This window comes from Aythya ferina (assembly GCF_964211825.1).
Source record: "Aythya ferina genome assembly, chromosome: 2".
Lineage (NCBI taxonomy): Eukaryota > Metazoa > Chordata > Aves > Anseriformes > Anatidae > Aythya > Aythya ferina.
This window is the reverse complement of record NC_140297.1, coordinates 22740382-22765279: the sequence shown is the minus strand read 5'-3', so window position 1 is coordinate 22765279 and position 24898 is coordinate 22740382. Positions and strand designations below refer to the sequence as shown.

The window sequence follows — 24898 nt, the reverse complement described above, 5'->3', positions numbered from 1 at the left end:
AACAGGTAAATCCAGCTGAATCCATGAGGTCATGTGAAGTCTGTTTGAGGAGTAGAAAGCTTTGCTTCTCCATTGATGTTATGATTAAGATTTTCAATTGAGGTTATTGAAAATTTGCCTGCTTCTATTGCCAAAAATAAATAAATAGTGGCAGCAGTATCTATTCTGTTTCATTGAAAGGCTGAGCCAAAATACGAATAGAACTGAACTTAATGTAATTAAAGGACAGTTCAGTTGCATGCTTCTCCAAGCTCTCTGAAATTAGTGTAACTTTTTACTAGAATCTGGGTCCAAATTGAGTCAGATGTCCTGCATGCTCTCCCCTCTATCCCATGCATTTATTTCAAAAAAGTTATGGGTCATGGTGGAAAATAGATTCCATGATTTAAAGACCTGCATAGTAATTTATTGTTTCCCACGTTATATAGTAAAAGACACTTAATTCCCATGTACCTTGTAGGGGAAGGTTTAGGATGCTTTGCATGGGACTTCCAGCCACCAAAAAAAGACTTGTGAGTGTGGTAGAACTGGAAAGAGTGACTCATCCCAATTAGGATTGTTAAGAGTTTATAAAACAGTTGACTGTCACAGTGCTTCATATCCTTTAAAATAACTTGCACCAATGATAGCAGAAGATAACCTAGTATTTGATCTGACATTGAACTTTGTAGAGTCAGGAAAATCCCCATTGCAAAACAGGGGAAAGAGTTTGAGATTTTATCTACAACCTTAAAATAAGCTGTATGAGTTTTATAAAAATAAGTTTTATTTGGAGAACACAGGATGTTGGTGGGCGAAACTCAGTTTATTTAGATAAGAGCATTCTCATGCTTCCTTTTTGATGGTTTCTAGGCCAAAGACATTTTAAAGCTCATCATCAAGTTCATCAATAGACACTGTATAGTATAGTATACTATACTATATAGCATTATATTAGTATAATACCAAATCTGAAGTCTTTTTAAAAGTGTTTTTGATAGCATTCAGAGAAAAGTACTGAGAGAACATTGAAAGTTCTTTACATTCCTCTACCTCTCTCCATACTTCTGAACACAATTAAGAAACAATGGTTGTAGTAGCATTCATGAGGCTTACTTTGATGTTTTCATTGCTCTTCCTACTTAAAATACAATCATGATTTTTTTAGCAGCGAGGACAAGAAGAAACCTGAGAAACTGAATATGGTCAGTCCATTAACAGTGGTAAGTTCCATGTTGCATGTTTACTTATCCCAGTCTACCATAATGTTTAAAATTTGTTATTTTTGTGTGCGTGTTTCTGCTCATGTTGCAGCGCTAAACTAAACAGCATACATCTTGAAGAAAAAGCATACACAGGAGATGGAGTAAGCTGGCTTAAATCCTCTCAATGCTGAAAATTTTTACTATTACACCTACATCCAACAGGTGCTGACACAGCAGTATTTGTAGACAAATGGGGAGGGGCTGTAACATGAAATGTGATGAGCTGGAGACAGAGAAAAAAAAAAAAAGGAAAGTTCCTAGCATAAGAGTGCACATGCCAGAAAAAATATCTCCAAAATTTCTGTAATAAACTGGCATAGCTGTTTAATGGAATACTTTTTTAAAGGAATCTTCAGAAACAAGGAAATCTTAGCTTCTATGTTCAAGTCATTCTTCTTGCAGTTGATTCTAACTTATCAGTATTATCCTAACTACTAACAAGTCTTTTCTCAGCTATTCCACCCCCCCAAATCTACATTTATATCCAGCAAGCAACAGCAGATTTTATGATACAATTGCATTCATTTTTAAACAGGTGATTCAGAAGCATACAGTTTTAATTTCTGTAATATCTTCTTTTATATGCAGGCCACAGTGTATTTGCATTTTATATAGTTAGAACAATCATAGGCAAATTCAATCTTGAAAGGACCTCAGAAAGTCATCTGGCCCAATGTCATTCTCCAAGACAGTCTTAACATCAAAGAACAGGTTGATCAAGGCCTTGTCCAGGCAAGTTTGGAAAATCTCCAGCAGATGCAATTCCACAGCCTCCCTAGGCACCTGTTCCAATCAGGTTCTCAGCTTGACCACAATCATTTTAAAAAGTTTTCATTACATACCATAAGAATTTCTATTATTACAGCTTTCCTTAGATAATTATTACCTGCCCTCTTGAAAATTTCAAATGAAAATGCACAAGCTGTTTGAAAGGAAGTGACAGGGCAACACCTGCAGTACTTCACTCTCACTGATAACGGTAATAAGATTTAACAGGCTAACTCAATTTCATTGTTAGCTTACCTATTAGCAGATTTAGGATTTATTCAGTATTAAGTGAAATTTGCATCTAGCAGAATCTGAGGTAGATTTAGGGAAGAAATTTTGCTTTTCTAAGTAGAATGATTTCCCAAGTCCCTCAAATGCCTGTGGAAAACGACTTCCTGAAGGATAATTCCAGCATTTAAACTGGACTTCTGTCCACAGCAACACTTCTGTCCACAGAGAAAGCAAGAGAAAACTACATTTGTACGATGCAAAAGTGATGACAATGAGCACCACACTCTCTGCATTCAGCAGGGATGCCACCTTTTCCCATATTCTCTGAAAACCTAAGGAAAGTATTGGTAAAAATGCATAAGAGAAAAACAAAACACACTGGTAATTCCTGCATCTCCTCAGAGAAGCACTAATCTGCTCTGTCTCACCTGAAGGACTACAGCAACTCCATTCAGTCAACCACTGCAGTAAAAACCTCCTTCAAGGAGCACCCAGCCAAAGGTGCACCTTGTGGACCTTGCCTATACACCAAAGAGCACTGCTTAAATTAAGGGATTATTTCACAGCCATATCTTTTCAGACCATCACTACAGGTTGAGGGAGAAAAAAGATTTGATCCTTTTCTTCTTCTTGGGTTGGGTACCACTGGGAATCACATCTGCTGCCTGGTCAGAGCACTCTTGCCTATTTTCTGGCAGCAAGGCCAGACACACCACAAGCAAGCATCTCCCAGTAGTAGTCCAGACCGGGCATACTGGCATGGGTTCCACTTAAGAGCTGTAAGATGCTGAACACATTCTCTCTTCTACGCAGTTGCAGTTTTACCTGAGGATTCATAAATATGCAACAAGACATTTTTGCATATTTTTCTCTTTCTCTTCTTTCTCATTTGGAGTATGGGGACAGGAACAAGGTGCTATATTACTACAGCTTCTTAACTGCATTGTTAACACTATGTTGTCACTCTCATGCATTTGCTGTAATTAGAGAAGTTTATAGCACAGTTCTTTTTCCACTTTCAGTTTCGATACTCTGACTGGCGGGACAAATTCCTCATGGTGCTGGGTACTACCATGGCAATACTCCATGGAGCAGGACTCCCCATTATGATGATCGTCTTTGGTGACATGACAGATAGTTTTATTACTTCAGAAAACATGACTTATCCAGGTAAATACTCCTAGCTGGTGTTGGTGAAATATGGCTTTTATACAACAATAAGTGAGGTATATTTGGGAAAAAGAAAGGACAGACTAGCAGCTCACCTCAGGCTGTTGAGGGTTCCCAGGAAAGACGTTTGCCTGTACCCTGTGGGTCAGATGCATCACTGGATCACTTCCTACTGTGAGAATCAACAGGGCTGTAATTTTGACCAGTACCACATTTCCTCCAACCAGTTTTCTGGGCTGTTCCACACAGTCTGCTAATTAACTGCTGTATCAGTTTTAAAGGAAAGACTTTGAAGTATTACAGTTGGAGTTGAGGAACTGAATAAATAGATGAAAGACTAAAGAAAAAGAGAAGGCAGAAAATGTGTAATGCTATGCTTTGAAATCAGAAGCAGTTCTTGAAGAAATATGTAAGCTAAAATATGTAAATAAAGGCCTTGTTACCAAATTTATTCTGACATTTATTCTGAGATTGAAGTGCCAAATGCATGTTGCAGAACTGCGTGTCCTGATTAGCTTCACATGTAGACAATCCACTATACAAGTTAATTACATCTTTAACCTCTGGCAACAAGAATTAATTGAAAGGAAAAAAAAAAAAAAAAAAAGCTTACCCTAGACAATTGGAAATACCTTATTCCATATTCGTTATTTTTCTGAACATTAGTTATTTATGAACCTACATTTGTAAAATACTTCAGAGCACTATTAAGAAGGTGAGCTTTATGGATACAGTGTAATATTTATATAAGTATTCTTAAAATCAGTACACATTCAAGAGAAAATACTGCAGTTCCAATGTGGAATTTAGGCTACTGTACAGTAGCTGAATTTAGCTAGGGTTTTGGTGTTTGTTTGTTTGTTTGTTTGTTTGTTTTGGGGGGGGAAGTTGTTTTATTTTATTTATTTATTTATTTATTCTCTGTTTCTAATGTTAGAGGGAGAATTTTCACTTCTGGCTTCAGAAAATACTTTGTAATGTGCTGAATATCTTAAACTTCTGTCATAGTCAGGTGCTAGGTAGCTGACAGCTCTTAATCTTCAGCATGGTGATGATAAGATTTTATGGAAAGAATTTATTATCATGTCTTTTAATAAAAATAACTAATATGCTTTTCTCTTTTTTTTTTTTTTCTGCAGAATTTTTTTCTTTTTTAAACCATACATCAGTGAATTTTTCTACAGATTTTTTTTCTTATGCTCTGCTTGGAGAGTTGGAGGAAGAATTGACCAGGTAATAGTAAAGTTTTCATTCACTTTGCGGCTATCAGATAAAAGACAACAAACTTGAAATTGGTAAAAGAAATACTTTTTATATAATGCCCAATAAATTTTCAGAGCTCATAACACAAACATATAAATTAGGTCAAGTACTTTGCTCATGTATTTTTAATGGTTTTTTATTGGATAGAATTCAAATAAGGATTGCGATGCAACAGGTGGTCTGAGTAAACTTATTGACAAGCTGTTTCGTGTTAGTCCAATGGTGTTTTTCACAGTCTTCTAAGGTGTCAAGCACCAATGATTTGCAAGTAGGGGCTGTAGGACCTCATTGTATCATTCTCTGTGCAATTTCCAGGCTAACAGCTGGGGAGGTTGTGGTCATCACCTTCCCTCTCAGCCCTTATGCCCTACCTCTTCTTTCTTAATTTTTTGCCCTATTTGGGTTTTCCTTCTGCTTCAGTTTTCTACTTTTTTTTAAAACCCCAGCTCCTGTTTAGTCATGTCTCTTTCCAAAGGGGGAAAATAAATCTTTTTGTTCAACCTCAAGGAAGGGTGTTTGTTTTGAAAAATAAGCTGTGACGGCCTGCTCCTTGAAGGCAGTATGTAATCACAGACAGTAAATTCTACTCTTGTTGCACAAACAAGAACCCCACTATGCAGGATAAGAATTAGGAATTGTTGATTTAAAAAAAAAAAAAAAAAAAAAAAAAAAAGAGGCTAAATTCTGGTACTGGAATCTAAACATAAATATGGCCATATTTGTTATGCAAAAAATCTGGCAAAATCTAAGACGTAACTTTCTCAACAATTACCATACAATTACCATTAAGCAAGTAATTCACAATGTAATGTATTTTTATTTTCTGTTTAATTTTTACCAATGATATTGTGAAATAACCACAGTTCATAGGGATTCTGGACCAGAATTAAAATCTCTTGTGTGTTGTCATAAATTACGCATTCAAACAAATGTCAGAACCTGTTTTCTTCATCCCAGTTTTGCTGTTTTTTGTAGCTTCTTTTATTATGCTGGCAATGATTAAGAACATTCAGCACTCATTAAGCTCTTTATTACTAATTTATTTATTTTATTAATTTATTACTAATATTTTTTGGTTTAAATATGATAATATTTTAATTGCATTCACAATTAATTTTAATTGCAATCACAAATAAAACATCTTTGGCAATCATTTGTAACAAAGTACATAGGATAGCTTTCCTCTTTATTTTATTCTTCTTTTTCTTTTTTCTTTTTTTTTTTTTTTGTACATGTGGAGCCTTATTTAGTTTTGATTACATAAATGGTATCTAGACGTTAATTTCATTATTTTTCCTTAGAAATGCACACACATTTTAAAATCAAGCTAAAATTTCTCAAATAAGATTAAACAAAGCAATTAAATGATAATAGCATACAAACGATTAAAATTCAGTAATGAAGTCAAATCCTGACTTAATTAAATGAAAGTGGATATCCCCAACAGTAACTTTTGTTTTTACATTGCTTAAGCATCTTTAAAATCCCACTGTTAATTTTCATTCATTGTGGGAAGTGTTTTTAAGAGTAAATATGTCATTCTAAACCTGTTTTTATTATCTTTGTTTTTGTGGACTTTGAGCCATTAATTTTTAAATTAAAATCTTTGTGTTAATTTTTGAAAGTGGTATAATAGATAAGTAGTATATAAAACCTGACATTTGACTCTGAAATAACTTTTAAAATATTCATTAAATATAAGAGAAATAGCAGGTAGTTGTAAGAGCCTTCTGTGTTCTTTTGAATGCTCATATAAGGAACTGAATTATAAGCTATCTCTAGGAGTCGTGGCTTGGACTGGCGTACTCGCCCTCTAGAAGTACATTAAAGGAGGCTGTAGTGAGGTGGGGGTTGGTCTGTTCTCCCATGTGCCTGGTGACAGGACAAGGGGGAACGGGCTAAAGTTGCACCAGGAGTGTTTTAGGTTGGATATTAAGAAGAACTTTACCAAGAGGGTTGTTAGGCATTGGAATGGGCTGCCCAGGGAAGTGGTGGAGTCACCATCCCTGGAGGTCTTTAAAAGACATTTAGATGTTGAACTTAGCGATATGGTTTAGTGGAGGACTTGTTAGTGTTAGGTCAGAGGTTGGACACGATGATCTTGAGGTCTCTTCTAACCTAGACAATTCTGTGATTCTGTGTGATTCTGAGTCCTGTTTGCAGTATAACTCAGCTGTAAATCTCCTTTTTGTTTCCTTTCAGATATGCGTATTATTATTCTGGAATAGGAGCTTGTGTTCTTTTTGCTGCCTACATTCAAGTTTCATTCTGGACACTAGCTGCTGGCAGGCAAATAAAAAGAATCAGACACGAATTTTTTCATGCTGTAATGAGACAGGAGATTGGATGGTTTGATGTAAATGATGTGGGCGAATTGAACTCTAGAATTGTAGAGTAAGTATTAAATAACAGTTAGTTGCTAACTATTTGTTCTATCACAAATCAGTTGTAATACTTCCATCAAAAGAATGATATTTCACCTCATTAAACTCCTCTATAAGCTATACAGTCATTTATATGGATCCTGAGAAACAGAGATGTTGGAGAATACTGCCCCAAGTGCTCCGTGGCTGCAAACTTGAAGCTATGTTAAACTTCAGGTGTTAGAAACATAAAGAAATACTGACGAAGTGGGTGTATCTAAAGAATTCATGGCTGTGGTTTCCATGCTTTCTTACTCGTTTGGATATCATTTGTTTTTTTCCAGTGACATCTCCAAGATTAATGAAGGAATAGGGGAAAAAATAGGGATGTTCTTTCAGTCAGTGGCTACATTTTTCACTGGATTTATAGTTGGTTTTACAAAAGGCTGGAAATTAACACTTGTGATATTGGCATTCAGTCCAGTTCTGGGCTTCTCTTCAGCTATCTGGGCAAAGGTAGGCAAAAAGTGTGAATTTTCAATAAACTGGTAGGCTATAATTTCCATAACTCCACTTGGTATTTGAAGACTTAAAAATGTATTCTGGGTTTTAGTGAACTTTGACCTTGCCTACATGCAGAAAGTTGTGTCTCATGGCACTGGTGTAGTTGAAAAAGTACATTGCTTCCTCCATGGGTACTGCTATACTACTGTAAACTTTGTTTAAGTATGCCCTCATATGAAAGGGTAAATAAGCAGTACCTTTGCCTTCTTCACTTGGTCTTCATGACTACTTCACCAAAATATCCAAGTACTGTCAGTAAAGATCAATAAATACACAAATGAGGTAAGATTGCACAGCTGAGGTCATCTCAGGTACGTTCTGGAATGAGCCTGCAGTAGTCAGATTTCCTGGGGTAACGGCTGTCCATAGGCTCTGACCCCAAGGTGAGGAGGTTATTGCCTCTGGGGTTAGAATATGGGCATGAGCAGACATTGTCAGGCAGCCAGCAGACCATGACCTCTGCTCCAGATCTCTTTGCCACTTGCTCAACTTACAACAACTGAAAGCACGTGAGATGTAAACTCAGACCATTCTGAGAGAGAAATAGACTTCATCTATAGAACTGTAATTGCCTTTGTTTACCTTGAAAGAGTTATTAGGGTGTTAAGTAACACCTGGCTATTGATTTACAGTGACACTGGGCAGCCTTGCCCTTAGACTTAAGATGAAAATCACAACTCTATTTAAAATGTGCAATCTTCTATAAGTCTTTCAAAATATAAAAAGTAGATAGGAAATTCAGTTTAAAAAAAAAAAAAAAAAAAAAAAAAAGGTATTCAAATAAATCAGTACAGTGATTGTGCTGGTTCTGTTTTTGTTTGAACAGGAAAGTTAAATGATTTTTCTTCCACACAGATAATTTCTGCATTCACTAACAAAGAACTGACTGCATATGCAAAAGCAGGAGCTGTTGCAGAGGAAGTTCTGGCAGCAATTCAAACTGTGGTAGCATTTGGAGGACAGAGGAAAGAAACTGAAAGGTGAGAAAAAATTTTCCATTTGTTGGCTGTTTTTATAATAGTGACTGAAGAGATTTTTATTTTTTGTCTTTGCTGCTGAATTTTATTTTTTCATTTTGCATTAGTTTCATAAAGCATCATCAGATACTTTTTGGGAAGAGAGTGCATGCATCTCTGTGTATGTCGTATTTCAGGCTTCATACACCTAGTGAAAATTGAAAGCAAAAAAAATCAGGCATGTGGCAAGAAAAGACAAGTATAACACAAAGGTTATGTATTTATTTATATTGGACCACAGAACATCATTCTTGCCATCTTTTTGATCTTTTATCTAAAGTTAATCATCATGACCACAAAAGCTGGCAGGAGTTTTCAGATTCAAAGTTCAGTAATGTTTGTATCATTCAAAGAAAACACACCATCCCTTGCTTCTCCTTTATGTTCCAGCCACCACTGTTTCACAGTCAGGCAGCTAAAGGAAGCTCTTTGGGCATCTATGCCTTGCTTCCCAGTTCACTGCAGCATCTTTCTTTGGTTACCCAGTGCTGTTTATCACCCTTGTAGCTCTCATCAACTGTTTTTCCTGCTCATCCTTAAAACACTTTGTCAGACACTTTTCTGCTATGCATCCTGATATATATATCACATTTTTTTTCCATCAGTGTAACAGTAGACTGGAGATTATAATGGTGACATGCTTAATGAATGCAAAATATTCTACCCTATGACAGTGAAAAAGATCTTTATAAATTGGAAATTAATTCTATCACACTCACTCATCTTGTACTTGAGATTCTGCATCTCCTAAGCCCATCTCATCCTGGGCTAGTGGCTGCTAAAAGAAACAAGAAATCAGCAAGAAAGGAATAAAGAGAAACAGAAAAAAATAACAAATTGATGATGCTCTGTCATCTCATAGTGCTTCTACAACTTTTAGAGAGAGAGAAGGGTAGACCTTTCCATGTTCTGGAAATCTTATACATAACATACCAATGGTTTAAAAAAAGCTCATTTCTAGTAACTGTAGCATTTGGCAGACACCTACAACATTGAGGTGCACCAAATGTGATGTATGTCTTTCCAGAAACAAGACCTTCTAAGTTACAGAGACCAGGGCCTGCTACTGTAGTAAACAAATGTATCATCTCTTCCCCCGCTAATAAGCATAAAAGATCCATTTTAAAACCAAGCAGTCTTCTTAACTCTGTTGCAGCAGGCAGAGAAGCTATTCTACTACCTGACTGTTTGAAGGTTGAACATCCCTTTCCATCAAAGTGTACACATAATTCCTATCTATTAGTTTGTTCCTGTACTAGCACTGCACTTCTGCTTTAGTTGCTCCTTCCCATGGGTTAACTCTCCTGTATTAATAATAGAAATAAATCATGAACTCTCTCAGGTGTCATTTTGCTAGGCCATTAAAGTTATTTTGATTTTCCTATACAATATAGGTTTTCCATTTCACTGATCATCTCCATTCTTTAAATTTGTTGTCATTTATTTAATGAAAGTGCAGTTCATTTGCTTCTCTTACCTTTATCTCCAACATCATGTATCTAATTCTGTAAGATATAGTTCTCCTTTCTTTACTGCAACACTTACGCAACAATATTCCTTGTAATATCGGAAATATTTGCTGGCCTTTGGAATATTCCAGAAATCACAGGTTTACAGATGCTTAGCATTTTGCCACAGCATTTTACAGTCATCTAGGACATGGTCCAGGCTGAGCAGATCAACTCAATCTGTCACAACATGAAGGACAGTCAATACATTTTCCTCTACTCACAGCAAGGTCTTTCTTAGGATTTGATTACTAAAATATTTTGCATAACTTGGACATTTACTTTGAAGAATTTATGAATATACATAGAAAAATAAAGAAGAGTAATTTCCTATATGGTCTGGTTTTTGTGCCTTTTCTTTTAGATACCAAAAAGATTTAGAAGAAGCCAAACGCATCGGTATCAAAAAAGTTATTTCAGCCAATATTTCCATAGGCGTTGCTTTCTTTCTGATATATGCATCATATGCATTGGCTTTCTGGTATGGAACCACTTTAATACTCTCTGATGACTATACAATCGGAAATGTCTTTACTGTAAGTATTCACCAGTAGCTGAACAAGGTTTATGAAGAGCATTGAGCTGATTCTGTGTAGTCTTATTTAAATTTTGAGTCAGGTTGAAGTTAGTTTCCAAACTGCATTTTTCACTTTCTCAGCTCTGTTAACAAAATAAAATTATATATATATATATATATATATATATATATATATATATATATAGCTTTGAATATCATGGATTATTTCTGTAAATTGCGTAGCAACATAAATACCACTCACATGAAAGTCCCTTGTTAAAAGCCAGCTTGGATCAATAATAATTAGAAGTTGTTATTTTTGTATTCAGTCCCACTGAGTCTTTGCTAGGGGATTGAGGTTTGATTTCTAGGATCCAGAGTCTATGCCAGGAGGTTCCAATCAGGAGACATAGACCAGGCTTCAGGTACAATTAGTTTTATAACAAATTAAATGCTGTCTTGGTCCCAGTTGGCTGACCTGAAGTCATTATCTTCACTGGTGTCAAGGTGGACCTTATGTTGGAAACCTCGGAATATGATAATGTGGTTGGAAGTTGTAATCCCAGTCACCACCTTCCTGCTAACAAGTTTATATCTCTGCTATGTCAGCATCTCTTGAAGCCATCCACTCCACTACAGTCAGGTGCCATGTGCTTAAACCTAAGAGGAGCAGCTCATTTAATTGTTTTCACTTGTGACCAAGTGTGTAAATTCGTTTTGCCCACCTCAGGGCAAAGTCAGGCAGGTGAGTTTGTACTACCAATACCCTGCAGAAAACAGTTGGAAAAGAGCTTTGCTTTAATGTAAGCAGTACCTGACTGAAGAAAAAGGGTTGTTGCTGGTCGTTGCAGAAATCCATGCTCACTGTCACTTCCTCTGGGTCACTAACAACTCCCACTGTAATGCAAGGTTTGCTTAATACTTAGATCTGATTAAGATAAAATGCAAATGGACATTTATTCCCAACATCTGAAATGAGTGGTACAGTTGCATATGTTCAGAGAAACAATAAGTATGTGTTCAGAGAAACAAAATGTCAAGCCCAAGGCTGAAAAATTAGAGTCTGCTTTTGATGTGGCAAACAATTTTAGTTTCACATGAAGAAATCTCCAGTTTCCTCAGATCTTTGTTTCTATTCTTGCTGGTAGTACATTGGAGTGGAATACTATGTCTTTAACTTTTGGGTTAGATTACCCATGTTTTTATGTCATATGAAGGTAGAAAGATTTTGTGTGTGTGTGTTTAACCATAGAAGTAATTGTTGGCCAGTTTTTCCTCGGGTGGAATTGGAAACATCTTATTGTCACTCTCAGGAAGAACCCCAGCCATCAGAAACTCACAACAGTCTCTTTATGGGCCAGTTGTGAAACAGGAAAATTTTAGAGTGATCTTGAAAATTCTTTTTTTCCTATAAATGTTTACGTTTTCTTTAAATGATTACCACTTTTTAATTGCAGTTTTGATTTTAGACTTCTTCATATTGCATGAATCTACTTGAAGGAAGGATAGCAAATATTCTCAGATAAATGAAGCTATCTAAATGAATTCCATCTGTGTATTATGTGTTTTTTTTTTTGTTTGTTTGTTTGTTTGTTTGTTTTTGTATGTTTTGTTTTGTTGTTAGATCTTTTTTTCTATATTACTTGGAGCTTTTGGGGTTGGATCTAGTGCACCAAGCATGGAGGCATTTGCTAATGCAAGAGGAGCTGCCTATGCAATCTTCAGTATTATAGACAATGTGAGTATCTTTGCCATGGCTGTCATTTGAAAATATTGAACATATGACTTCTTTTCTGAATACAAAATTATCAATCCCAAACAATTGTGGATGCAATATCTTAACATCTAAAAATTCTATATAACAGTCTTAGATGCAGGACAAGCATCTAAATACTGTGATGTGAACTTTTAAATGTCCAAGATGTAAATTTCTGCCTGTTATTTTTCTAACCTGGTAGTTCAGAAAACCAAGTTAAAGAAGAAAAATAAATTATATCCATGCTAACTCAAGTAACTAACTGAGATAACAGTGACAAGGGCACCCTGCCTGAAAAGGATTAATTTGAACTGTAAGAGTTAGTTACCAGATGTCTGTTACAGACTTCAGTGGCTGCAAGGGGCTACACTCATTTTGATGTTAGAGTATCATAGTGACAGCAATGCTATTTTAAAATTAGTCCTCTGTTGTCAATATAAATTGCATCTATGCCTTTGCATATTAGTGCAGACATACGCCTGATTCTAAACTGTTCTGTGCTGCAATAAAATTAAATGCACAAAAACCTAGTTCCCTATCCATTTTAATACTGCTACAGCTACTATCTCCTAGAATCACAGAATATCCTGAGTTGGAAGGGTCCCACAAGGACCATCAAGTCCAACTCCTGACTCCACACAGGGCCACACAGAAACCAAACCATGTATCTGAGAGTGTTGTCCAAATGCTTCTTGAACTCTGGCAGGCTTGGTGCTGTGACCACTGCCCTGGGGATCCCATCCCAGTGCCTGACCACCCTCTGGGTGCAGAACCTTTTCCTAACCCCAGCCTGACCCTCCCCTGTCCCAGCTCTGTGCTGTTCCCTCGGGTCCTGTCGCTGTCCCCAGAGAGCAGAGCTCAGCGCCTGCCCCTCTGCTCCCCTCATGAGGGAGCTGCAGGCCACCATGAGGCCTCCTCTCAGTCCCCTCTTCTCTGGGCTAAACAAACCAAGAGACTTCAGCTGCTCCTCATATGTCTTCCCCTCCAAACCCTTCACCATCTTTATAGCCCTCCTTTGGACACTTTAATAGTTTTATGTCCTCCGTATATTGTAGTGCCCAACTGCATGCAGTACTCAAGGTGAGGCCACATGTGCACAGAGTAGAGCAGACAGATTTGCCAAAGACCTGCACTGGCAGCTTCTTGCATTTGTTAAGTAGTTATTTTTGCTCTGCTGTGTTGTAATGAGGCTTGCTATGTATGCCTTGTTGTATGGTAACATTGACATCAAAGATTTCACAGCCCTGTATCATGCTAAAATGTCATTAGAAATCTAAATGTTTTTGTTGTTTTCCCTTTTCTTGCCCTATTATTCTGCACAGGAACCTCAAATTGACAGTTCATCCAATGCTGGCTATAAACTGGACCATGTTAAAGGGACTTTGGAATTCAAAAATGTTTACTTCAATTATCCTGCTAGGCCAGATATTCAGGTATTACACATGGACGCGATTCAGATTCCACTTACGATAACCTGATTGTCTCAGGGAAAACCAGTTGTTATAATTAAGAAAATAAGACTCCTAGAAATAATGAAAATTCTTATCTAGAACCAATATCTGTTTTAGCCAGAGCAGTGTAGTTAACTTAATTAAGAGCACCTTTTCTTGTTTGTTTGTTTTATAAATAAATAAAGTATGGCTATATGAAACTTGCACTAAAGCTTGGATGCCCTAATAATTCGAAACTATAATAATAAATATAATTCATAAATACAATGAAAAACATTCATCATACAAATGCTTAGTTTAATGCAGTAAAAATGTAATAATGGTATACTGATCTTCCAGATTGTTCACACTGTAAGTCAGTTAGAAGTATTTATCTGAAAAATGGGCAGCAGATCTAACACTTATTTTCTTGCATTTACAATGCAAAAACTGCCCCACCAGAGAGTTTTTTTTGAGAGCTTTCACTAAGGTATGTCTTGATGCAATTATCTGGGGATAGAAGAGGTCTGAACAATTTCTGAAAATACATTTATTAAGAATGTCTTGGAAAATAAATCTCTATTCCAGTGTGAAGGAAGTCTATTTTCACTGATCTCTAAAAAGGGATTTGTTCCCATCTTGTTCAGGTAGACTGTGAAGACAGAGAAGAATAGGGCTTCCTTAGGCAGCTTTGAAAGAAACAAAAAATATTGCAACTTGCAAGTTACTGAAGAGATAATTGAAATAATTTGGTACTTATATTAGTTGCCATTAGAATCAATACAAAGACAGTGAAGACAAACATTTTGATACAGAATTCCATGAGAATAGTAATCTAGTATTAGAGAAGGGCTGGGTTTTTTACTTCTTCCTCTATTACAGAGGTCACCTTTTTAGATCTTTAATCATGGGGATGAAGGGTGAAGGACACTGCACAACAAAGGAGAATGAGAATGATGAACAAACCAGAAGATGCAAGGAAACATATTGCATTAGTGAAAACACTGTTGCATACAGCCTACTGACTATAGTAGGGTCTAAGAGTGTAGTGCCTAACAGACCTCACTGTGCATTCCTAAACTTGTGCAGATGTGTGTGATATCAATGGGTAAGAATTTATCCCAGTAGATAGCTGCAGAAACCGTTCACCAAAAGAGGCTTCAAAACTTGCCCAAGACACTGAGCAAATCTTTGTGTGCAATGACATTGCCAGACTTCTTGTTGTCACAGATACATTTTAGCTCAAAATTAATAAAATTTCAACTCTCCCTCTTCTTTTAAATTAAGAACTCCCTCCTGAGAGCTTCCTACTGGATTACTTCTGCATGAAATAATATGAAGTGCTATGCAAATATGTGAATACAAAACTATGAGTTCTTTTTCATTGGTAACTGAAAAAGAAATATCCAAGACAGAAGTTCCCCATTACAAAGGGGTTTATAGATGTCTCTCTGACTCTTGAACTTCTACAGAAAGCTACAAAGAAAAGCTACCATAGGCCAACAGCAATGTAAGAGGGAAAGAACTTTTCTTTCCCTCTATAGCTTCAGTGATTGTTGGTGCTTTTGCCACCTCTCTGAGTGAGTACATCTGCATGAAAAGCAGACCATCACTTTTGCAATTGGTGTGAAATGCTGCATTTTGAAGAGAGGAGCAGAAAGAACAATCTCTTCACAGTACAGTGAAACTCCACAAACTACAAGCCACTCCTTCCACAACTTCAAATGCAGTTTTCCCCCTTTCTTACCTAGCGGTCTCTTAGAAAATTTCCCAGAATTTCTGATAATCAATATTTTAACCCTATGGCATTACCTACTTCAGAGATATTTTACAAAATTATTTAACTTTTCAATACTAGTTCCAATCTCTTGATAATAGGAAAGTTAAGAATTCTGTTGGTGGGAGCTGCTATTATTTTAAACACCATGTGAATGTATTCAAAACTGAAAAATCACCACTGTGCAGCAAACGTTATGACTGCAGACATATAAGGGTTTTATCAGCATTGCTGGCACTAATAGAACAGCAATGTCGTGCCAAAATAAGAAAGAATTTCAGCATTCTTAAATTATAGTTACAGTGTTTGGCCATACCCATAGTAACGATATATATTGGGGTAATACCTAACTATATCATCAATGTGCTGATCTTTCATGTATGTAGGTAGAGCATTTTTTTATTTTTTTTTTTTTTTACTTGAAATGAGTTATAATACAGAAATTTCATGGCAGATACAAAAACTGACAGGAAAACAAAATAATAACCCTGGGTTCACCCAAGTGCCCTATATTGTAATTCCTCTACTAGCTTTTATGATAAATGTTCTAGGAAGGGTAATGACTTGATAAATAGGGGTACTACTACGTACACATAGATATAACAAATATATTGATGTATCAGTGCAATAAAACCTGACTTAAACTGCCAAATAGAGGAATGTACCAGGCTATTCTGTAAACATGAAGGATATTTTACTGTAGTCTTTAGAGTTTCTGCAAATTTATGCTGACATTTTTACATGCTGCTATGCTTTGGTCAAACTTTCTTATGCACACAGATACTGAAAGGCTTGAATCTCAAGGTCAACTGTGGCCAGACAGTAGCCCTGGTTGGTGGCAGTGGCTGTGGGAAAAGTACAACTGTTCAGCTCATCCAGAGATTTTATGATCCCAAAGAAGGCACGGTAAGACACCTCAAGCCAGATGACTGCTCTGTGTGTCACAGTTCTTCAAAGTCAGCTTCCGGTCTCGTTGCCTTTGATCAAATGACATGGTCAAGTCTCCCATCAAAAGCCATGTGCCAGCCTGGGGAGAAAGAGTCCTTGACCAGAACACTTAGTAAATGGGTCATGTCTGCTTCCTTCCTTTAGATTACCATTGATGGGCAGGATATTAAGACCTTGAATGTAAGATATCTGCGGGAGATTATTGGTGTGGTGAATCAGGAGCCCGTGCTCTTTGCTACTACCATTGCAGAAAATATTCGCTATGGCCGAGAGGATGTCACCATGGAAGAAATTGAGAAAGCTACCAAGGAAGCTAACGCTTATGATTTCATCATGAAGCTACCCAAGGTAAGCAAGCTGCTGTCCTGCTGAAATAATTTCCCTTCAACCTACTCACACCAAAGAGTTCCTTAGGAGGGATTCTCCTTAGCCGAGGAAGCTGTTCCCAGAGCTGTGAATATGCAGAGCTATGCAGAGCTTCCTCATAACTTTTGAGAAGAATGTTAGTTTTGACATACAGGGGTTACTAAGGGAGATGTGCCCTTTCTTTACATTGCCTTTTGCCTACATTGCCTACATTGCATGGTGAAAGGACCATGCCACTGACTGTTGTTCAACCGTGTGTGGTTGTCTTGTAGAAGTTTGAAACCATGGTTGGAGAAAGAGGGGCACAGCTGAGCGGAGGCCAGAAGCAAAGAATAGCAATTGCCCGAGCTCTGGTTCGCAATCCTAAAATTCTTCTGCTTGATGAGGCAACGTCAGCTTTGGATACTGAGAGTGAATCAGTTGTGCAGGCAGCACTTGACAAGGTCAGTACTGCTCGTTTGTTTAAAGAGCTGCAAGAAACAGAGACTCCTAAAAAGTGTAAGGTAATTGCCTGAATTTGCAAATAATTTATGCTCATTCAAAGACTGGGAAGTGGTTTATAATTGCCCAGGGAGTTAGTGACATAATGGGTAGGACTGCACTGCAGCAGGCTTTCCCAAACAAGCTTTAGTCTTTGGAGCAGTAAAGAGCTCAGTGCAGACTAAGCAGAATATTCCTGAGCAGGAATGGGCTATGTTGTTATTAATATCTAGCAAAGTAATTCAAAACCAGCTTGACTGTATCTTCATGAGAGGCTTCTATGTGTTGGCTGCTGTCTAGACCTGGCTTCTATAATACCTAGAGAAATGAAAAAAAAAAAAAATAATAATAAATTTAAAATAGCCAACCCTGTATTTCTTGTTGTCTGCTCTAAGCAACTGTGTGAACTGTTTACAAAATAGTTCCACCTATTCCTCAGGCTGAATCAACCACAATGTTTTTGGTTTTGCTTTTTTTTATTCCTCTGTTTGTTTTTCTCATTATGCATCTAAGCTTACCATCCTCTGTGTAAAGACAAATTACCATCATTGCATAAACATTTTCAGCATGGATCACAGTTTATCCATGGACAAGATCTTCAGAAAGCATTTTATCTCCATATGCTCTTTACCCACTGTGCAGGGCTGTGTCTGGGAGAGTCAGACAACAGAATCCACATTCTCATCTGCAGACTTATTTTAGTCCGTTAATTTTTGCTTGGACACTTAACACCAGTTTCAGTGAGTTAGGCTCTCTGTCTGCTTATCCTCATTTCTGGTAATTCACTATGCTCTGTGAAATGATGATACCTGGCGTGCTGTACAGGGTCTGCCTGGGCTGGAGTTATCTTTCTCTGTAGTGGCCCATACAAGTGCTCTGCACTTGTTACTAGAACAGCAGTGGTATCACACCAGTGTTGTGTCTACTGCACTGGCACTGCACCAAGACTCCCTCCAACCCTTCTCCAAAAGCCAGCAGTCTGGGCGTGGGCAAGAAGTGGGGAGGGAACATCAGCAGGGCAGCTAGGCACCAACCAAATGGATATCCCATACTATATGGTGTCACACTCAGCAGTAAAAGGTGGGAAAGGGGAAGGAGAGGGGGCGCTCTCATTATGAAGACGTCTGTCCTTCCAGACAACCACTATGCATATTGAGGGCCTGCTTCCCAGCATGTGGCTGAACATCACTAGTTGATGGGAAGAAGTGAACATTTTTTCCTTCTCTCTGTGTTTCCATGTGGTCTTTGCGTGCTTTTGTTTTTTGATTTTTATTTTTTATTTTCCCCTCTTCCATTTCTCTTTAATTAAATTATCCTTACCTCAACCTGTGAGCAGTTCTTTATTGTCCAGCATACTTTCTTCTTCCCTGCTATTCTTTTGAAGAGGGGAGTGAGAAAGCAGTTGTGGAGCTTGGTTGCCCAGCTGGGTAAAACCACCACAAGTGCTCAGGGACTTTTTGCCAGCCCATGGCCTATAAAGTGAATCCCAGAGACAGGAGGGCAGAGAACAGCCGATCAAGACGACTGCTGCAATATAAAACTTATACAGCTAGTTTAAACAAGTTACTTAGCCTCCAACCTCTCCAACCTATCTTTAAAATGTCATATGATGAGATGAAACTCCCTGTTGATGTGTCTGGCAGAGCATAACAGAAAGACTTGCTCAGACTAGACTAGCTCTGAGATTGCTGATGTTAAGCAAGACAAAGCTAAGCTGTTGTGTGCCCAGTATTCATTTGTCTTCCTTCTGTGTTCTTTTTCTCTCTCTGTGCTGGGCACATACCACTACAGAAGGCTTACATCAGATCTAGAGTAGACTGCTGTTCCCTACAGGCTTCACTAAGCCTCTGCTGAATCTGTTTACTGTTCTGTGGGTGGAGGATTCTCCTTTTTTTGATTAAGGCTATTAGCTTGCTTTTATTCCACATGTTGATGTGTTTTTAACCATTAAACATAATCACAGAAATAATGAAGCTTTCGGACTACCAAGAAAATGTGTACCATTTCTTATAGGATAGTTTAAATGGATGTAACTTCCAGGTCTCGTAGCAATATTAAGATGTCAGATTTAGTTGGAAGTGCTTTCAAGAATACTCCACACACAACAGTTTTCACCTATATTTCTTAATTGTAAAACAGTTTTAAAACACTATCATAGCAGATAATTTTTAAACTAAATAATATAAAGCTTGGATTCACTTGTTGGGTTATTAGCTATTAATACCAATTTATCCCACAGCACAGTGTTAAAATGTGCTCGGAAAAACATCTTCGTCATGTCAAATTGGATACCTGTGGGATTTATTTTACTATTAGTGAGTAGTTCAAAAGGTGTAAAAATGACATGGCAATAGAAGAAATCATATTCTTAAGTACAATTTTAGAGAAATATTTTCAATTTAGTCAAACAAGTAATTTAGAGCAAGCAAAATTGCTGTGTAAGTGATAATTTTTTAATACTTGTGAAATGCTCTGAAACAGAATTGTCACTGACATGCTTAATGGTAGTCTTTTTTTACTAAAAGCTGGATATGTAACCTGAAAGCATATTGAGTGGGCAGTTTAGAAAGTTCATATATTTATGTTTATAAATGGACAGTCTGACATGCAAAGCCAGAGTACTTTAATTTATATTCTCAAATAAAATATGGTTTCCAGTATTTCACTGAAATTACATTTTTGCTTTAGTTTATCTCAGAGGAACTGAAAAGTATGCTGAAATTCAGCATTTCTCAATTGAAAATTCTGATCTTTACTTCAATGCCATTTCCATGGCAATTTTTTTTTCAGTTAAAATATTTTCTTGAACCCTAGTATGAAGATGGGAAATACTAAATGTACCTGATAACGGTAATGTGAAGCCACCATTATGCTTTCTGCAGATCAGGAAAGGACGCACTATACTTGTGATTGCTCACCGTTTGTCAACAGTTCGAAATGCAGATCTTATAGCTGCTTTTGATAATGGTGTCATCACAGAACAAGGGACACATGATGAATTAATGGAACAGAAGGGAGTTTACTACAAACTTGTTAATATGCAGGTAGGTTTTTCATTATTATTTTTGTTTCACAGCTTGCATCATACTATGTGCTATTGACTTAGCTGGATTGAATTGCTCCCAAAAGCTTTGCGGTGTTTTCTCAGTGGAGTAAGTCTAGAGAAGAAAACAAAACAAAACAAAACAAAAAACACTATTCTCTGAAGAGTATTAAACTTCAAAACAGGAAAAAGAAGCAAAAGTGAAATGTATGATTTTAATTCAAACCTGTGAATTACAGGAATTATGACCAAAATCTCTTTCTCTTTCAAGTGTGACATTGAAAATAAAGTATGTGAGAAGGTGAAAATGAAGATCGTGGTAAAAATGCGCTTCTGGGTCTGATAAATTCTCAGATTCATTTTCCAAATCAGAGAATTATAAAATAAATCAGGTTAAGGGACATTGGTGGTTCGTCTAGTCCAACTCCCTCTAAATGTAGGGAGGGCTCTGAAGTCTAAGCAAGTTGTCAGGGCCATTTTCTTCGGGTCTGGAATACCTCCAAGGATGGAAACTCCACACCCACCCCAAGCCACCTGCTCCAGTGCCTCGCCACCCTTATTGTGAAAATGTAAACTCTTATACAAGTACTTTTCCAAATCACTAGCATCTTAGTGACTCAGGCTCCTGAAGTTGTGTTATACAGACAGGGTCTACCTTGGATATTTTCATTATCTCTCAATCTTTCTTCTGCTTTTTCATATTTTTATATTTTAAAAAGGCTTTTCCACATGTGTGTTTTTTTTCAGTTATGCCTAATGTAACTCTCCTATATGTTGTCAGAACAGTTTAACATGACAACAAATGCAAAAAAATCTCTATGGCTAAAATTTTTCTCCTTTCATGTGTTAATGTTCTTTTTTTTTTTTTTTTCACTGAGTATAGAGAAGTATTAATGAAACTTCAGTACTTGCTTGTGGCTTTTTTTAATTACTCAGTTCTTTTCAATATTCCATTTACTTACAAGAAATTGTTGTTTTTATTTAGAACTGTTCATCATTAATGTGGCCAAAAAGATTTTTAGTCTCATGCTGTGTTTCATTTCAGACAGCAGGAACTGAAGATCAGTTACAGGAAGAAGGTAATGTACCCAGTGTCTCAGAAAAGACACTGAATGGATCAGTACTGACTGGACAGAAAAGACAGTCCACTCGGAAAAGCATAAGGTTCAGAATACAGAATGATGAACTTGATGTAAAAGCTGTTCAGCTTGTGAGTCTCTCTGTATTCTTATTTGCATGTGTTTTCCATAACTAATGGGACAAGAAAGGAACCTGATTCCACTAAACAGGGAGTAACTTTTTATCGTAATATATGAAGAGAGCCTACATGTCTGGTTAAAGACTCGTAAAATGACAAAATAACACAAAAAAAAAGACGTTTAGATGTAGAGCTTAGGGATATGGTTTAGTGGGGACTGTTAGTGTTAGGTCAGAGGTTGGACTCGATGATCTTGAGGTCTCTTCCAACCTAGAAATTCTGTGATTCTGTGATTCTGTGTGAAAAAGGATTCTATGGAAAATTCTTTTCCCTTGAAACCAAAATGAATTTTGTTGTGGTACTCAAAATAGTTTAACTGAGTAATATAATGAAACAAGATTTCTTGAGTATGGGAACAGCCTATGTGGCAAGTTAATTCATTTAATAATGTAACAAAACCAGAAAGAGGTAATTAGTCATAAAACTGTAACAACATCCCAAATAGAGAATAATTATCATTTTTATCTAAGTATCTTGATTTGGGTTGCCTAAAATGTGTCTGTATTAGCAAATAAGTTACCAAAAATTGAGAGTTATCAATTTGGCTAATGAACTAAAAATGAAAGACATCATGTTTAATGATGAGTAAGGAGCAATTCACTCACAAACATTTAATACCATCAAATGGAAAAAGTGGTCTAAATTCCCAATTTCTTTTTCTGCATAGTCTCACAAAGGGTAAGCAGAATTTGTGACTAATCCTTCCTGGGAAAGGCTCAAATTGTTGGAAGAAGTGAGAGAGCTTATACAGCCTCCATTGATTTTTTTTTTTCCTTCTTTTTTATGATTAATATTGGGTACTGAGTAACAATAAGAATTTCTGCAGTTAATTAATATGTTTTTTAAAGATCAGATAGTTTGAGGTTTCCCAACATAGAATATGGGATAGCGAACAGATTACAAAGATTATACCTGTCCTTCATTTTCCTCCATTAATGTATTATATTTATCCTGATGGAATCCTTTTATTTTAGGATAAAAACATACCTCCAGTGCCATTTTTTAAAATTATGGCATTGAATAAAACTGAATGGCCTTACTTTGTTGTTGGAACTCTATGTGCAATTATCAATGGGGCCTTACAACCCGTATTTTCAGTCATAATTGCAGATGTTATAGGGGTAAGTACAAAACAATTAATAACATTGCTTGTATGCTCTATCCTTTGTCACTGTTTATGGCTTTTATAAATGCTGAATTGTTTTATGATGAACCCGTGAAATGCTACATTTTTATTCAATTTGCCCTGCAAAGGTAAGAAATGGGTGAAAGTCCTTGCTGAATTTCTGCTCTAAGTCTCACAAAACAGCTATGCAAATTTCACATCTCTGTTTTTGAGCTGATCAGCTTGCCAATGATGAAGTGAGGAGAGGTTCCCCTGTGACCTCTCTGAAATTGCTTTATCCTTATCCCCTTTTAAGAAGGCACTATAATTGACCCCATTCACATGAGCAGTGTAGCCATGGAAGGTGATCTTTGTGCTGTGCTCACCATAACATTTGAGAAGGTACAGTGTGACAAAGCAATGCAAAAGCAACAAGATGAAACGGATGTAAGGTAGACTTTTCATTACAGAGAGACTTTCTGTAAGCTTAAATTTATGCTGTTAAAAAATAAAGTTACGTTGTCAAGCACAAGGCACTTGCACTGGTAGGAATTTTAAACATTTTCTGTTGGAACTGTTTTAGCTGCACTATATTACACAAAGATATTGAAATGGCCTATCTTAATTTTTTTTTGTACTTGTTTGTGAGGCGTTACATTCCAAAGAACTGTTTGGGAAAAGGGTATTATGCTGGTGTTATGCTTTGTTTTTTAATGCAAGTAGTAGCAGGAAACAGCCCTGAGGGAAGAGGAGCATTCTGTGCAGTTGTGGTCTTTCAGTAATTGTCACTAATGGATACAACAAATTGCAGAAGATATACATGTATATAGAGAGGAAAAATAGAATTAAGGTCCTTTCTTTCCAAAACATTAATTCATTCTTAAAGCTTTTAAAAATATTTACATGCATGATAGTATGTATAACAAATCATGATCAGAAAATCTAAGTAATTGAATTGTAGATTATTTTTTTTTTTGCTATGGACCAAGGTATAAAAACATGATAAACTAGTGTCATTCTGAGCAAACAATAGATAACAAACTCATAAATAAACCATAATGACAGTTACTCAACATCCAAAATATACAAATGCTAGACAACAGCAAACACTGTACAAAATCCTCAAAGACCTATAGATTTTTTTTTTTTTTTTTTTTTGAGGCTATTTAAAGGACTTAGAAATGTTGGAGACCTCAGACTTCTTTATAAAACAAATATGTTTTATCTAGACTTGGGAGAATTATCTTTATTGCTCTGCAAACCTGGTGAAATCAGAACTCTATGAGCCCCTTTCTCCATGAACTATGTATTATCATATATAAAGGTATAAGGATTGCTTCAGCATACTGCACCTTTAATATTAATTTACTCACTGTTGAGGTAAATAAGAGTATACAAGCTTCAGATTAAAACTATTTCCCTAACTGAGCAAGGTCTCCATACAATGAATAATGTACTCCTATTTTTGTTGTTGTTGTTGTTGTTAAAATATATAAAACAAACAATAGAAATGTTTATCTGTGAGTCTTAGCCTAAAAAATTATTGATTTGGTAATACATCATTAAGAATAACTTCCATATTTCTGTCTCACTAACTAGTTGTTAACATGCAGTAACCTTCAGCCAGTGACTACAGAAATGGTCTTTTAAAATTTTAAGATGGGCTTCAGCCTTCTGTAGCTGTAAATTCCCATAATAATTGACTGATGTTGGTTTGTTCACTGACATATGTTACTATTTTATCATAGCAAAATAAAAATTTAGCTTTCAATTGCAAGAACATGGAAAATCACTTCAGATCTATAATCTTCAAAGAAAAAAAAAACTTAGTTCATCAAGAAATTGACTTCTTTTCCCTTTACACACACATACTGCATAAAACAAGATAACAGGGGAAATTATTGAACCAGAACTTCAGTAAATAAAATTAATTTTCAAAATTTTCTTTCATAGATGTTTGTAGAAAAAGGAAAGGCTGCTATCAGGGAGACAAATGGCATGTATGCACTACTCTTTTTAGGTTTTGGACTAATTTCTTTTGTCACGTTTTTTCTACAGGTAAGTTTTTGTTACCATAATTGTTCATGGTAT

At 36.4% G+C, this 24898-nt stretch overlaps 1 protein-coding gene across 1 annotated transcript in view; it reads left to right on the top strand.

Annotated features, from left to right (window-relative positions):
- LOC311431665 (ATP-dependent translocase ABCB1-like) overlaps positions 1-24898 on the top strand; it is a 43473-nt gene that overhangs the window by 1469 nt on the left and 17106 nt on the right. Inside the window, exons 3-18 of the mRNA XM_084509444.1 lie at positions 1148-1202; positions 3266-3413; positions 4625-4646; positions 6879-7070; positions 7384-7555; positions 8459-8583; positions 10492-10663; positions 12269-12382; positions 13723-13833; positions 16388-16513; positions 16700-16903; positions 17194-17364; positions 20284-20445; positions 21490-21654; positions 22677-22823; positions 24761-24865. Coding sequence (XP_084365570.1) covers positions 1148-1202; positions 3266-3413; positions 4625-4646; positions 6879-7070; positions 7384-7555; positions 8459-8583; positions 10492-10663; positions 12269-12382; positions 13723-13833; positions 16388-16513; positions 16700-16903; positions 17194-17364; positions 20284-20445; positions 21490-21654; positions 22677-22823; positions 24761-24865 — 2191 coding nt within the window. The remainder of the gene's footprint in view (positions 1-1147; positions 1203-3265; positions 3414-4624; positions 4647-6878; positions 7071-7383; positions 7556-8458; positions 8584-10491; positions 10664-12268; positions 12383-13722; positions 13834-16387; positions 16514-16699; positions 16904-17193; positions 17365-20283; positions 20446-21489; positions 21655-22676; positions 22824-24760; positions 24866-24898) is intronic.